At 48.2% G+C, this 15,202-nt stretch overlaps 1 protein-coding gene across 4 annotated transcripts; it reads right to left on the minus strand.

Moving 5' to 3' along the window:
• Positions 1 to 668: 668 nt before the first annotated feature.
• On the minus strand, positions 669 to 14,698 carry Htatip2 (HIV-1 Tat interactive protein 2). 4 transcript variants are annotated; one of them, XM_052712736.1, is made up of 6 exons: positions 14,598 to 14,698; positions 13,949 to 14,200; positions 11,554 to 11,661; positions 3,805 to 3,942; positions 1,977 to 2,038; positions 669 to 1,377 (listed from the first exon to the last, which is right to left on the minus strand). In XM_052712736.1, exons 2-6 carry the CDS (start codon positions 14,141 to 14,143, stop codon positions 1,152 to 1,154), a joined length of 729 nt encoding a protein of 242 aa, XP_052568696.1. In that variant the 5' UTR covers positions 14,144 to 14,200; positions 14,598 to 14,698; the 3' UTR covers positions 669 to 1,151. The 4 variants fall into 4 exon arrangements, with proteins under 4 accessions (XP_052568696.1, XP_052568699.1, XP_052568695.1 ...); XM_052712739.1 differs by having other exon boundaries at positions 13,949 to 14,144; positions 14,598 to 14,686; XM_052712735.1 differs by lacking the exon at positions 14,598 to 14,698 and adding an exon at positions 14,431 to 14,590 and having other exon boundaries at positions 13,949 to 14,144.
• Positions 14,699 to 15,202: the final 504 nt, after the last annotated feature.

Here is a 15,202-nt window from a genome sequence, read left to right on the forward strand (position 1 = left end):
TTTGAGTTTAGTGCCAAAGTATTTTAGATTAACCACTGTTGGCAGTTAATTGTAAGGACCCTGGATCAATGGAGAAACCCAAGAATTTAAGTTGTATGCATCCTCGATGTGCTAAATTAATTGGAACCTTCTAGAAATAGATGGACATGGGGTACTTTTACAGAGTGGTTAAAGAAACCAGCTTCTGGGGCTGGATAGATGGCTTGGCGGTTAAAAGCACTTGCTGCTCTTCCAGAGGACCTGAGTTCAGTTCCTAGCACCCGCATAGGTGGACCTGTAACCCCAGGTCCAGGGGATCTGATACTAGCTTCGGGCCTGAGGGAAAGCACACATATGGCAAACACACAAATAAAAAATAAATACAAGCTATGGGGCCAGGCTGAGCGGGGCTAATCTCGACCCTTGAACAAGGTACTTGACCACTGTGTGCCTCAGATCACCACCTGCAATATGAGGGTGGGAATAGAACTTTAAATGAAAAAAATAAAGATGTGAGGGCAACAGAATGGCTTTATAAGGTTGCTGGAGAGTTAGGAGCGCCAAGAACATAAACCTAAGATTCTGCAGACACCTGCAGTGTTGGGGGCTGGGATGCCATCCCCGGGGACCATCACTGTACCTTCCCACTCATACCTCCACAGTTTTCAGCAACTGAAACAGCACCCAGCGTTTGTCCATCTACTTTTATTCCTCAAAGAATCACATGCTGACATGTAGAAAAGGCACAGTGTCCACTCAGCACCATGCAGCTTGGAGACTAAACTGTTAACAAGCCTCACCAGCACTCGCCTGCCTGGAGTGTGAGGGCCCCACTGCTCAGGTGTCTCTGTAGGAGTGCTTCAAAGCTGGGCTCACAACCAGAGGCGCAGAGGCCTCCAGTGGACATGGAAGTCAAAATCGCAGATCCCTGTCCTCAACCCACCAACTCCAGAAGGTTTGTGACACAAACCTGTCCTTCCACAGCTCCCTGGGTGACTTAAATGTACAACTCATACATCAGCAACTGGGGCAGAGCACTGTTGTTTCCAGAGAGCTGCATGGATGAGGAGAGGGACACCATGAAGACTAGAGAGAGACTGTTTTATAGACCCCCAAGTGACTGATTTGGTGACAGGCACTGAGGTTTGAGAACAAGCTGTCCTCCTGCGCGGTCACGGTTTGGGCACATCACTGTCTTTCCCCAGGTGGATGATGGCTTTATTTTCCAGAAGTTCCATTTGTCCACTGCTGGGACTCACCAGGTTGTTCAGCATCGCCCTCGCCACTGTCACCACAGGCACAGAGTGCCCACTGGCCCAGGAGGCCGGCAGAGAGCCGAAGAATTTCCTAACCAGCCATTCAGCTGGACGAGACTCTTGCCTGTCACACAGGAGGACTCTAGGAGACAGAGAAAGGCAGAGGAAGAGATGGCATATACGCTCAAGACTTTACAGATACTTCAGACTGAGTTCTGTTCCCGGGAACCTGTCAGCAGAAGCCCTAACCCCAAAGGTAACTGTATTTGGAGATGGCCCTTATGAAGGTAATTAGAGTTAAGATGTATTGAGGGAGGACAGGGCTGCTGTTCTTATGAGAAAGACATGAGATGTCTTTCTGCACATGCATAAGAGAGGCCATATCTAGAAGGTGGCATTGCCAACAAGGAGGGACACCTCGGCAGAGACCAACCGCCAGCTTCAAGAAAATCAGTTGACTCATGTGGTTGTAAAGTTTGATTTGTTAAATAAAGGGTGAGGGGTGGGGGTTTAAAAGGCAAAAAGGCATTAAGTGAATAAAATTTAAAATGTTAAGAAAAATGCACGTAGCAACCAACTACTTCCAGAAAGTTCTAGATGATTCTGAGGCAGCCCAAGCTACTCTTTTTTTCAAAGCTGAAGGGTGGGTCCCTCAGAGAAGCAATTCATCACTAGCCAACCTTGTTCACAGATGTCTTAGCTGTCAGCCTCTCTACTTACCCCTGGCAGGATAAAACTTACCCTGGACGAAACACTGAGAGGCGATCAAACTTTAATTCTTCAACCTTGGCTTCCACTTCTCCCTGTTAAGATTTTAAAAAATCAAATCAGTGTTTGACCAAGACCAAAGCACTCAGCTAAAGCCTGAGCGGGCATCACTTGGGCTTGAAGAACATCTGTTTCTGTAGCTGTCAAGACTCACATCAGTCCCAATGGACAGCCTGAGTCTATGGTCTGGAGGGGAGGAAGAGGCCATTTAACCCTGGCATACTGAGAATGATCTGCTAACAGTCAAAATGCAGAGAATAACCGTCAGTGGAATGCTCAACCTCAAATGCTTGACATCACCCCCAGGCCCCCAAGGCTCAGTGACCACTGTAGAGGAGGAGAAGCAGAAAGACTAAGAGCCAGAGGTTAGGACGGACCTGAACAAGACAGTGTCTTCTGGACATGACAGGGCCACTGCACTCATGAATTCAGCAGCTGTGGCTGCCTGAACAAGATCAAGCCGATCAACAGTCTAGCATGGAGGTAGGTGGGATTGACAAACTCCCTCCCCTAACTGAGGCACTGTGGACAGCTGATGGCTTCTAGAGGCAGGAAAGTGAGTTTTCTTTCAGGGTGGGACCCCTGGCAGGCTGGCCATGCTCCACAGTACTCCATGTATTAGTGTCTAAACAGACCCGGAGAGGGTAAATGGAGCATCAACCCAACCCCTTTCAGTCCCTCCTTAGAGCCACAGGCCCCACAGTCACCTTTTTAGCTTACAGGCAGTTGTGATAGGTCAGAAAAATGTGGTGGTCAGGAGATGAGCCTCCGCAGGGCACAGACGACCCCCTGTGTCAATCACTTCTAAGCATTAGCAACTCCCACCCACACCTGAAGAAAAAAATGAAGTTGCAAATAGAAGGTGCTTTAAATTACAAAGCCGTGAATTTTCATACCAGGCATGTAATCAGAGAGGCCAGGGGAGCTATAGTGTGAGGTGTTCTTCAAAGTCTACTCAGTAAAGAGACCTAGGTGATGAAGCAGGTAGGCATAGGAACCAATAAAAAATGGAGCCAAGACTTCAGGGTGCTGTGCCTGGAAAACAGTAGTTAAGGCAACAGGGACCCCGAGTGATAGCTATGATTACAGCAAGAAACTGAGTTTCTAAATGACGGGCATTTATAAAGCATCCACTCCACGTCCAGGTGAGGACCACTGACAAATGGTGCCTAACTAGACAAAAGCCCCTTCTGCTGGAGTAGTTGAGCAAAAGGCAAGTGTGCTTCTGAAACGGGATTTCACACTGAGGAGTCTGTGGCTTGGTAATCTCTCAGGCACTGCTCTTACACTGAGGACAGAGAACCGTGTCTGTGGCTTGGTAATCTCTCAGGCACTGCTCTTACACTGAGGACAGAGAACCGTGTCTAGAGACGCACAGCACAGAACCGGGTCTGCCGTCCTGCAGCAGCAACTCTACCTCAACGTTAGGAGATGGAAACTTCTGGTTAAAATCACCAACAGCCACGTATTATACTGGCAAAAGGCATAAAATTCTATCTCCCTAGCCTGAGGAAAATGGAGGGAACGTCATCTCTGAGGCCCAGAGGCCAGGCCATCCAAGGCCAAGGTTGCCTCTACTTCCTCCACTCAGTTAACTGAATAATTCATGGGCAAGACATCTTTTAAACCATGACTGCTTTCTAAGTATGTTTCTCCCAAAACAGTCCCTGTAGCTTTGAAAAATACACAATATAATGTGGGTTTTTGTTTTTTTCTTTTGTTTTTTTTTTTTTAAGGATTATACAGGTTACTTAGTATCGTCAATTACTCTCTGTATATGGAAGACAGAACACGCACAAACCTTTACTTGTAAGTATAAGAAACTGCTGGACTTGTCGGCCCCCCTGGAGGACAGCAGGTTGAAATGTTTGCAGCCTCCTGCTTTTGCCAGCTCTGCAGACTTCAGCACATAATCTCGGTCAACGCGGACGAATCCTTCCTGGGGGAAAGGACCCGAGTTAGTTCCTAATGTTGCATGCTCGTGTTAGAGATGGTTCCCAGGGCTGGGCAGCAGGCCGGGAGGCCCGGGGGCAGACTTGGACCCTGGGCAAAGGCTCCCAGTGTGGTCCTCCAGATGGACACAGCCCCTCGATGGACTCCACTACACCACAGGACGACCTCCCCGACAGCAAACAAACCTCCAGGGAGCCGAGCCGACCGTACGGCTGCACTGCCAAGTTTGATCTCAGCCACGCGTGTGCCTCCTCTTTCTAGATTGCTTGTTTGTTTACGTATTTATTGTACTGCTCAGCACTGAACTCAGGGCCTCACACACGACAAGCAAACACTGCCAGGGAGCCACAACCCCAGCCCATTTCTTTTAACAATATTACAATTCTGCTTTCTCTGCTTTTCTTTCCCTGTGTCAGCTCTAACATGCTGGGGTCTCAGAGTAGCACACGGGAACACCCAGGCACTGTGAGAATGGAAACCTTGACGTCGGGTTTATGTGGGGCCTTTACAAAATCCTTTGCAGAGTATATGGCAATGCACAGCTTTCTATTTTTTTAAAAACTGGTGTGTAATAATAAAAAAATGTAGGAAAGGGACCCACCAAGAGGACTCAGTGGGTAAAGGTGCCTGCCACCTTGAATCTGTGTTCAACCCCAAACCCATGTAAAGGTAGAAGGAGGGAACTAACCCCACAGAATTGTCCTGGGGCCTCCATAAGTGTGCTTGGTTTACCCGCCCCCCAACCCACACACACAATTTTTAAATGTTTGGAGAAGACTGCTATGATTCTGAAGACAGCCTGAGCTACAAAAGCCAACAAGGTTGGCGACTCCCTGACTCCCTCCCCCGTCCACCCAAGGTTTAGCCCAGTGAGGACAGTGCTGAATCTTCATTCTTAAGCTACATCACAGGGTCAGAGCTTCAAAAATCTCTGAATAAAAAGGCTAAGTCCAGTTAGTTATCCTAACTAAAAAACAGGACTACACAGTAATGGAGTCTAACTGAAGGGCACATGCTTTCACTCCCAAAGGGAACTGAACCCGGATCCTCTGCAAAAGTGGTGAACCGCTGAGCCATCTCTCCAGTCCTGGCACTCATCTCTTTGCCCAGGAATCACCACTATCTTCTGCGGTGGTTTATACTTTGACACTTGCCAGCCCGACCCGTATGCTGACTCGAATTCACATTTCTGCTTTTTAACATGCGTGTGGAACAGCTAGAGGAGGTGGCGCATGCCTGCAGTCACAGCATTTGGGAAGCAGGGGGGCAAGAGGATCATGGCAACTTTGAGGCCGGCTTGCTTTTTATAGCAGGTTCCAGACCAGCCAGCACTACATAGCAAGGCCATGTCTCCAAAACACAATAAATAAATGAAAAAATAAATAAATAAATGTAAAGCAAACCAAATTGCAATACTTTCCCGAGGGAGAGAAAGCTGATCCCCTTGATTTCTCTAAATGGAGATTTTAGATATGCTGCAAGTTGACAGGGAAAACCCCAACTACAGAGAAAAATCCTCACTGGATCTCTCTCTCTCATATTTATTTCTTGCACTTAGTCTAATGAAAAGCAATTTTAATAACTGGTTTACTATTCACAATGCATAGTTGGCTAGTAACATAAATTTTGTCTTCTGTTAGCACAATGCTTGGATTATTATAGCTGTCTGTGTTCTGATGCTTTTTTTTTCCAGCAGCTTCTTTAAAAATAAGAGAGGCTCAGCCAATCACAGGCCTCCAGACCGACGCTATCTCTCTCACTTAATCCAGGGCCAGAAGAGGGATAATTTGATTAAACTGAGACCCTAATTTATTTGGCTTTAGTTCTGGATCAACCTCTCCGTAATAGAGTGCTGTCGCCCCCAATTGTTTGATGGAAATTAAAGTGACATAAATGCCATGGGACTCTTTCAATCTGATTAGTCAGCGGAGACACATCAATACCACCCCAGCCATCAGGCTCTGGCGTCCTTCCTTTCACCAGTCTGGCTAGCAACTGACAACAGCTTCTTGAAGGACCAGCACCCACGCCAACGTGTGGACCCCCGTCCTCAGCCCATCATCCCCTCTCAATGGGCCCTGGTGACAAGGTGCCCACACCTTTCTCCAGGGCTGTTCTCCAGACAAAGCTAAATATTGTTTTATTAGCAATCAATGGCTGTTAATCCCAACCGACTTCACAAATCCTCTGAGCCCTCAAGCTCATTATAAATCCGTACTTTTCCAAGCACACTAAATTTCGAATTTCACTTCCTTCACTCTGATGGCGTGGCCTTTTAGCTGCTGAATTAGACTCGAAAGCAAAAGGGTCAGCGGCTTCCAAGGACTCAAAAAGCAAGCAGAAACAAGCCCTGGGACTGGCTAGAGACACCAATGTGTGTTAGGTTTGGGGGGGGTGCAGCAGTTGGCATAAGGAAGAATCTATTTATCCATGGAAGGACCCAGCTTTAATCTTACCCCTGGTCTTGCTTTCTACTGCTCAAATTTAAAACAGTAGAAAAACAAACTTCTGAAGCTACTCCATACCCCAGAGACAGTTTTTCTGAACAAATGTACCTCACTGTCTAACCATACAGCCAGAGAAAAGCCAGGCCTCTCTTCTGAGAGTACTAAGCCCATCATGTTAGTGAGTCTTCACATCCACAGCCAATGTGCCTTACTCTTAAGATGGAGAAGCTTTCTTGAGTAAGCGATTAAGTTTCCACGGTAAGTTTCTTTCCCAGACCCACTCAAAAGAATGCATACACCTTGCATCAGGTGCTCCACCATGAGCACAGACAATTCCCCTGATACTTTCGAGTCTCATTAAAATCCAAGCGTACAAAACAACACTACAATACTGTGGCTCTGGAACAACTCCTCTTTGCTGTCATTTTCTTGTTGCTTTGAGATGGGGTCTCATGGAGAGAGGGTCTCAGGCTGGCCTCAAACTCACTTATGTGGCCAACAATGATGTTGAAGCCCTGATCTTCCTGCCTCTACCTCCCAAATGGGGAAATAACAGGCCAAGAACAACTCATGTCGATAAATGCGGTTTCAAAGCCTTGTGCAATTCCCAGTGGGCTCTCTGCTTCCTGCCTGTGGTTCAAAACCTGAGCCCTCAGCTTGCTGGTCCAGCTGCCAAGCCTGCTGCCTGCTGCCTCTGCCCTGCCATCATGGACTCTAACCCTCTGGAACCATAAACCAAAATAAACCCTTCTATAAGTTGCCTTGGTCACAGTGCAAAAATAGAAAGGTAACTAATACAACAAGATAGCTAAGCAGTGATAGGACCAGAGAACATTCTGGAACCACCAATGTTCTGCAGGCCCTTCCTGAGAAAGAAGACCTGTCACTGTGTAAATGGTCTCGGCTGTGATTCTGTTTCGGGTTCTCGTTCCTCTTTTCAGTTCCACCCTAAATCAGAGTAGAACACAGATGCTGAGAGAAGGAAAATGGTATCCCCTGAAACTCCACGTGTGTCCTGCAGGGCAACCAGCTGATGTACAGAAATGAGAGGCAGCTCGTGCTTCGAGAAAAAGCATAGAAACGCAAGCCAAATGGCGACCGAGGATGCCTGAGTCCATCACTGCGCTCACTCCAGTCCGTCCTCCGCTTTGCGGTCAAGGACTTCTGCAGGTGGGAGGGAGCTCCGTGCTAGACAAGGAGGGGTGCTCCACAGACACCAACCTCCACGCTCAAGGCTACACCGCTACCTGCTTTCCCACAGGACCTGTGATCCGGGTCCTTGACACTATCAAGGACTTCACCATTTCATAAGCCTCCTCCTGAAATCAAATAAACCAGTGGAGCTCAGGACAGGGCTGGGCAGCTCATCCTGCAAAGGAACAGGAGAAAATGTGTTGGCTGCGACGGACTGTTAACACCTACACAGATCTGCCATTATTGCATAAAAGTGGCCATACCTGATGTGAAATGTAATGGACTTCTTGGCTGTGTTCTAACCAAAATGTATTTATGGATACTAAAATCTAAACTTACTGTGTTTTCATGTGGTATAAAATTTTCAGCCATTTGAAAACATCTGTTGGTCACAGGCCACACAAAACTGGATGGCTAGTGGCAGTCAACTCCCAGGCTGGATTAGCAGAGTGTATTACTGGAATCAGAGGCAACGAGATTCCACAGATGCCTGATAAACAGTGCAGTGGCTGCATTAATCACTTTAACAGCATCAAGCATTGACAGTATCCACAAACCCGGGCTGCTAGAGTTCACTGCTAACAGGAGATACACAAAGGGGTGAAACTACGCACTCACTACCCAAACCCTTCTCATACTGCATACAAGGGGCCTGCATTATGCCCAGCAGTGTCTTTGACTTTTGCTCTTCAAGGTACATTCGGTTTCCAAGGGTGTCTCAGCCTTCACTTGGCCCATGTGCCTGGGGAAAACAAGATTATTAGAACTACAGGGCTTGGAACCAGCAGGTGAAGAAGACGAATACAACCCCATGCCTCCCAAAAGCAAGTCCAACAAGGAAGCTATATCAGGATCTCCCAAGGAAACTGCAAAACAGACTCCAAGCCTCTAACCTGAGAGATGATCATCCAGCAGGTCTGGATTAGGGCCAAGTGAGAAGGCCGGTGCACCAGCTACACAGCTGTGGCCTGTGAGAAGTTTAGCATCTAATCAGCTACCGCTGAAAGAAATTGGATTCCAAATAGCTGAAGAAAGCTAAGGCTTCTGCCTAGTGTCAGCTCTAATGGAAATCTGTGCAGCCTGAAATCCAAGGGTTGAACTTCAACCGTTAACGGACAGTTTAAGTCCTATCCCCTATACCTCAGTGTGCAATCTTGCTCGGAGGAAGAATCACTGCAGATGCAATTGGTGAAGAGGCTGTACTTGAGCAAACTGGCCCCTCATGCAATGTCAACAACTCATGTTCTCACAAAACAAGACAATGTGGACACAGACACATGCACGTAGGAAAAATGTCATGTGCAAAGGCAGCCATCAGAAGGCAGAGAGAGAACCCTTCCATCAAAGAACCAACCCACTAACACCTTGACCTCAGACTTCTTATCTGCAAAGTTGTGGGGCCACACATGCTGCTGTTGACCCAATACCGCTTCCTTAGGGTGGTCTTAGGAGACCAGTCCACAAAGGGTCATAGGGCACCTAGCCAGCTACTCAGAGAATCTGAGCACTGAAACAGAAACCTGAACTTCTCCAAGCTTCTGTATTGAAAACTCGGATTGCTGGGATAAAAACACAGTGTATTCATGGAACAAACAGTTACCAGAAGATAGGAGGCCTACCACCAGCGCGCGCGCACACACACACACACACACACACACACACGTTAGCTTACTTCCTGCCCATCCTCTTGGTCCTTCGACTACTGACCTGGCTGTTCTTTGCTCTTTTGTGTTCACTAATTACCTTTATCTTTTCACACTGTTTTTAAAGACAAACCAAAGGTACTGAGTGGCTTCAGAGGTGGGACCTACTCCGATTATACACCTGTTTTCCTCTGGTTAGAACTCCAGCTCAATGTGACATTTATCATTCCCCCCACACACTATTTTTGCCTTGCTCTGTGCTTAATGCTGCAGTTCACCCTGCTGAGTCATCGCCAAACCCAGGCTTGAGCCCGGAGCTGGAGGCTGCAGTGTGCCCGACACAAAGGCTCTTCATTGCTTTGGAGGACACGCTTCCTGTGGCTGACCCGGGGCAGAAAGGACTGCACTAGCTGAGCAGGAACATGGCCCCTTCTGGAGGAAGAGATGCAGTTCTTGGGGAAGCAGAACATCTCTGGAATCCAAGGGTGGAAGCATAAAACTGCACAGGGCAGGTGTCCACCTCAACAGAAACCATTTCTAGAATCACCTTTTGTAGCGCCAAGAAGCCTAGACAGACACAACCAAGCCACTGCTCTGCTCACAGAAACCGCTGTTCAGAACCACACTGATCTACTGGTTTATAGGCTCTACTGTAAGCGGGGCTGGCGGGGTGGCTCAGAGTAGGTACTGCATTTTCAGAGGACCTGAGTTCAATTCCCAGCACACATACCACCAGGAGGCTCACAACTGCCTCTAGCTTCAGTTCCACGTAGATCCATACCTCTGGCCTCCATGGACACCTGTTTACACACACACACACACACTCAAATCTTTAAAAAAAAAAAAACCCTAGTGTAAACCACCCTAAAGGCTAATATTGTCAGGATTGAGGATTTAGCTCAGTGGTAGAGTACTTGCCTAGCAAGCACAAGGCCCTGGGTTCGATCCTCAGCTCCAAAAAAAAAAAAAAAAAAAGTTAATATTGTCAACTTGACCTGACCTGGATGCAGACCTCTGGGCATGTCTGGAGAGCATGTAGAGGTGGAGAGCTGAACCTTAAATGTGGGTGGCACCATCCCATGGGCTGGGGTCCTAAACTGAATGGGAAGAAGAAAGTGAACTGGGCTCTGGCATCATCTTTCTAGTTCCTGACTGAGGACGTAAGATGAGCAGCCTCAGGTTCCTGCCACCATGCTTTCCCCTCCCGGATGGACTGAGCCCTTACTCTTGAGCCAAAATAAACCTCTCCAGCCTCAAGTGGCTTCTGTCAGATGAAAAAGTGGCTAACAATCACTATGGCCGAGTCAGGACCCTACATATTTAGTAGCTATGTGGACTCCAGCAAGCACATCCTGCCAAAGACATAAACCACACTCAATCTCTAAACTGAATGAGATGTCTAAGTATTTGCCCAGGATCTATAGTATAAACCATGACTTTTAACTATGCAGTAAACTATAGCTTCTGGATAGGGGATGACTCAATTTAGTACACGATTAAAGAGAAAATAAAAAGGGTACGAAAGCAGTTTTGCGTCAGTGAGAGCTGAGTCATCCCTGGGCTGAATCACTGCTGACGGCTAAATCATCACGGGGGCTGACTGAATCGTGCCTCTGGGTTCTGATGATCTAGCTCCCAAGTTTAAAGGATAGCTTGAAAGCGTGATGAAGCAAATGAGTGAGAGGAAATGCTTCAAGCCTAAACCATTTATTATGGAAAGAAACACAGAGCTTACCGCCCACCGCATGAGCCAACTACTTTTCCCCCAGAGACTGTGGGCTGCTTCCCTTAGTCAGGGGATGTTGTGATGATTATATCTCCATAGGCACGATCATGTAAACTGCTGTGATGTAGCCGGTAGTCAGGCCTTAAGTCAGAGGTTATCTGAAGATGACCTTCTCTGCAATGCCCCTTGTATAAAACAGATGGGGCAACAGATGGAATGTTAAGCACATTCTACATTTAAGCACTGCAGTATGACCAAAGGAAAAAAGAGTAAGCAAGAAAGGAATCCTCGAGGCTGCAGAGATGGCTTAGCAGTTAGGGTTTCAAAGTGCTTCTGCAGAGGACCTGAAGTCAGTTCCCAGTACCCACGCCAGGTAGCTCACCTATAACACCTATAACTCCTATAACTCCGATGCCCTCTTCTGGACTCTGCAGGCACCTGCATTCTCTTGTGGCCGTAACCCGCGCTCCCCGCCCCCCACGCCACGCCCCCCCCCAGAAACACATAAGGGAAATAAAATAAGAAAGAAAGGAAGAACTCCTTGATAGTACTGGCCAGTGAGAAGAGACAGGGTATTTCTTGCTCACCGCTCCGGCTTTTTTCCTGGTGGTACCCAGGCAACAGAATCCAACATCATGACCTTGAAAGGCAGAAGCGTAGTCATCCAGCTTCTCAAAGTCCACCACTTCTTGATTCTATACAAGGAAGGGCACAGTGGCATATAATTTCATACACTTAAAAAGAGACAAAACACTCTTCAAGATGTAAAGGATAAATGGCAAACGATTATTGAAGAGTCTGAGCTCACAACATCAAATTTGCCAATTTCCCCTTTTCCCACAAAAAAAACCAAACAAACCCCAAAACAAAAACCTGAAGCTGGGTATGGAACTCAGTGGCCAAGTGCTCGCAGGGTACATGTGAGGCCCTGGGTTGTATGCCCAGGAATGAAATATCAAGGTCATGCATACCTTACCTTTGGGAAAACAAAAAAACAACTATACTTTACTAGGAAGGAAACCATTCAGGTAGGATGTGGACACAGAGTGGTAAGTAGGATCTCAAAGAAGATCCAAATTCAAATCTTAGGCCTGATACTCACAGACATACAACTGTGGCCAAGTTTTTATTTTTTAACTAAATTTCTTAAAACTTATTTTATGTGTTTGGGTACTTTGCCTGCATCATGTCTCTGCACCACATGTCTGTAGAGTCAAGAGACCCAGAAGAGGGCCCCTTAGATCCCCTGGAACTGGAGTTAACAGATGGTTGTGAACCACTATGTGCGTGGTGGAAATCTAAGCCAGGTCCTCTGGAAGAGCAGCCCGTGCTCTTCAGAGCCATCTCTCCAAACCTGTGGCTAAGTTGTTGATCCTATGTATGCCTCAGTTCTGTTCGTCTGGAATGTCTGGGTGACAGTGTTCCTTCAGCTCAATTCATGAACTGCCTTCATTAGAATCAGCCAGAAAGAACCTGAGACAAAGGCGTCTTCCTGGGACTTGTTCCAACACTGTGAGTCAGCCTCTGCGCCCTACAGCTCCCTCCTCAGTATCTGTCTCTCTCTGTGTCTCTGTCTCTCTCCCTCCAGCCCTCCCTCTCCAGGCCAGGCTGGCCTCAAACTCCCTAAGAAACTGAGGCTGACCTTGAACTCCTGATCCTCTTGCCTCTACCTCCCAAATGCTAAAACTACAAGTTTGTACCACTATATCCATTCTGTGCAGTGCTGGAGACTGAACCAGGGGCCTTGGGCCTGCTAAAGCGAGAGCTCTACCAGCTGAGCTGCATCCCTAAGCCCATTTTGTTTTTCTCCATGGTCTTTCTAATCTACCTGAAATTGGTATATGCTAGGCAAGCTAAGAGTGGAACCACCTGCCTGTAATCCCAGCATTGGCAGAAAGAGACAGGGGACCTGCGTTTGTTCAAGGCCAGCTTATGCTAGCCAGAGAAACACTGTTTCAAACCTAAACATATCTAAACCTAAACCTGTATCTAAGAGTATAGGTTGGCCGTCAAACTGGCAGTATGAAATGAAATCCTGGGGCTGTCTCTATCTTCAGTCCCTTCCTAAGGATTTTTCTGGCACAGTATACACTAGAGAAAAACAAAACAAAACAAAAAACAAACAAACAAAAAGGCCTGGTTAAGAGATGTGCCACCAAGACTGCAATCATAGGCTCCACTTGCCAGGAATCTCCCCAGGGCTCAGGAAACTATAGAATACGGAGTCTACCCAGCACCCACCTGCACCCAAATAGAGAGGTCTATTTAAATCAGCAAGTCTGACGCACCAGGCATTTGTAAAACAAATGACCAAGAAACCATAGGAATCAAAAACACGTATTTGCAAGTGTGCCTACCAGTCCAAACGTCCCTCTGTGGGACCCAGGGGACTGGGTTGTGGTCCCAGCAGCACACCGCACTGTTTCATTTGCTGCAGTTGATAGGTAACTCTTGTTTACTGGAGAACAAAATATACACGGAAGCTCTGACTTCAGATGCTTAGGCATTATTACCAGATGGAAGTCTGGCACTACCATTTGCTTAACCATCAAAGTGTAACTTACAAGGAAGGCAATATTGCATTTACAGACACAAGCCTGGGAAGTGAAGGGGGGCAGATTCCTGCTTGGGAAAAACTCCACCTGTCCTTGTCACACTTTCCCACTCTGACATCGTGAAGCGCACAGGTGGAGAAAATGGGCAAGCAGTGTGCTCTGGGAACTATAAACAGAGGCTTTCTCTGACCGCCAATCTCCACTCCAATCCAGGTTCCAGTCACCTGAACGGTGTTGCAGGACGCTATAGGATAGAAGGCAGGCCTACAAGCCAGGCACAACCCAGGGCTTGCAAGGAGGGCTCTTCTAGAATTTTGATCATTTCTCCGTCTCCATCACCACCGGGCCTCTGGACACGGACACCTTCCCCTCAGCAAAATGATTGCTGCTACACGTTTTTTTTTTTAGCCCCAGCTCAAATACCCACCACATTTTTATAAGCTTCCTCCTCGAATGTGAGCTTCCTCCGGCCAATCAGTGTAACTTTGGAAAACAGGTTCTGTCCCAGGATTTCTTTTAAAAGTATTTTGCCGGTTTCCCCGCTGGCGCCCAAAATAAAGACAGATTTATTCTGCATCTTGAAGTCTTCCCGAAGCTTCGGCAGAGCCTCCTTGTCCACCATGCTGGGGAAACAACACCCACAGGTACTGTCTCAGAGTGCCAGGAGACGGTCTGTACCCTGGGGAACAAGGGTGGTTGATATGTTGGACAGAAGAGACTGTATCTACAGTCCCAGCCCAGGGGAAGTGCTGAGTCACAGCGGGGCTCGGGACTATGGCCAAACCACAAATGTGCCCAGCTGGATGGCACAGGTGTCTCTACACCACCCGGCCCCTTACACTAGGGAACCCCCAGCCGATCGATCGGGCAGGGCTGCAGGGTCCAGCTCCATCCCCAACCCGGGGTTACCTGGGGCCAGCCCCGGACCCCTCGTCCCCACGCTGCAGCAGGAGCATCGAGGCCACCAGCGCGGCTACCATCGCGCCCAGAGCCAAGGGGCCAGGCATCGCTCCACATGCGGCTCCGCAGCCTCCCCTCCCGGCCGGGATCCCCCGAGAAGCCCAGCCACAGCCTACCCGCCGCGGCCTCTTCCGGGTGACGGCGTGCTCGCGGCCCCGCCCCACCGAGGGCGGGAGCTGAGCGCGGGACCCGCCCCTGCGCGGGAGCTGCACCCAGGCCCCGAACTGCTGGCTCGGCCCTAGTGCTGCCGGGGCGGCGCTGCGCCTCACCCCACCCCGATCTTTTCCTCCATAACCCTCCCTGTGTGCTCTGCCTAACCCCCCGGGGCCAGAGCCTTCAGGTTTCAGCTAAAAGGCATCCCTTGGTGTCCCAAAGTGTGATTTCAATCCTGTATTGGAAGGCATCATCTCACCCCATGTTAAAAACGTGCCCCTTCTGAGTTAGTAAGAGTGCTCGCCTGGCATGCACGGAGCCCTGGGTTCCATCCCCAGTACTGGGTAAACTGGATGTGGTGGCACAAACAAGTAATACCAGCCAGGAAAGGCAGGATGCTCATCCTCCTTGGGAACTTAGTGAATTCTGAGTTCTAGGACACCCTGGAATGTATGAGCTCCTGTCTGAAGAGCTGGAGAGGACTTGTTGGGAGCAGATGTGGGAAGAGGGTAGTGCCGGGTTAGACCAAAACATATAAACATACGAAATTGTCAGCGAAGTAAAATAT

This window comes from Peromyscus californicus, unplaced genomic scaffold (genome assembly GCF_007827085.1).
Source record: "Peromyscus californicus insignis strain IS unplaced genomic scaffold, ASM782708v3 Scaffold_4__1_contigs__length_199733344, whole genome shotgun sequence".
NCBI classification, from domain to species: Eukaryota; Metazoa; Chordata; class Mammalia; order Rodentia; family Cricetidae; genus Peromyscus; species Peromyscus californicus.

Bases quoted from the DNA above. Each gene is read 5' to 3' on its own strand.
- Htatip2 (XM_052712735.1), bottom strand. From the start codon at position 14,528: ATGCCTGGCCCCTTGGCTCTGGGCGCGATGGTAGCCGCGCTGGTGGCC. The intron at 11,662-13,948 runs GTGGGTATTTGA...TTCCTTGTATAG, and splicing joins AGGAAGCTTATAAAAATGTG to AATCAAGAAGTGGTGGACTT. The intron at 2,039-3,804 runs GTTTGTGCGTGT...AAATCTTAACAG, and splicing joins TCTTATACTTACAAGTAAAG to GGAGAAGTGGAAGCCAAGGT.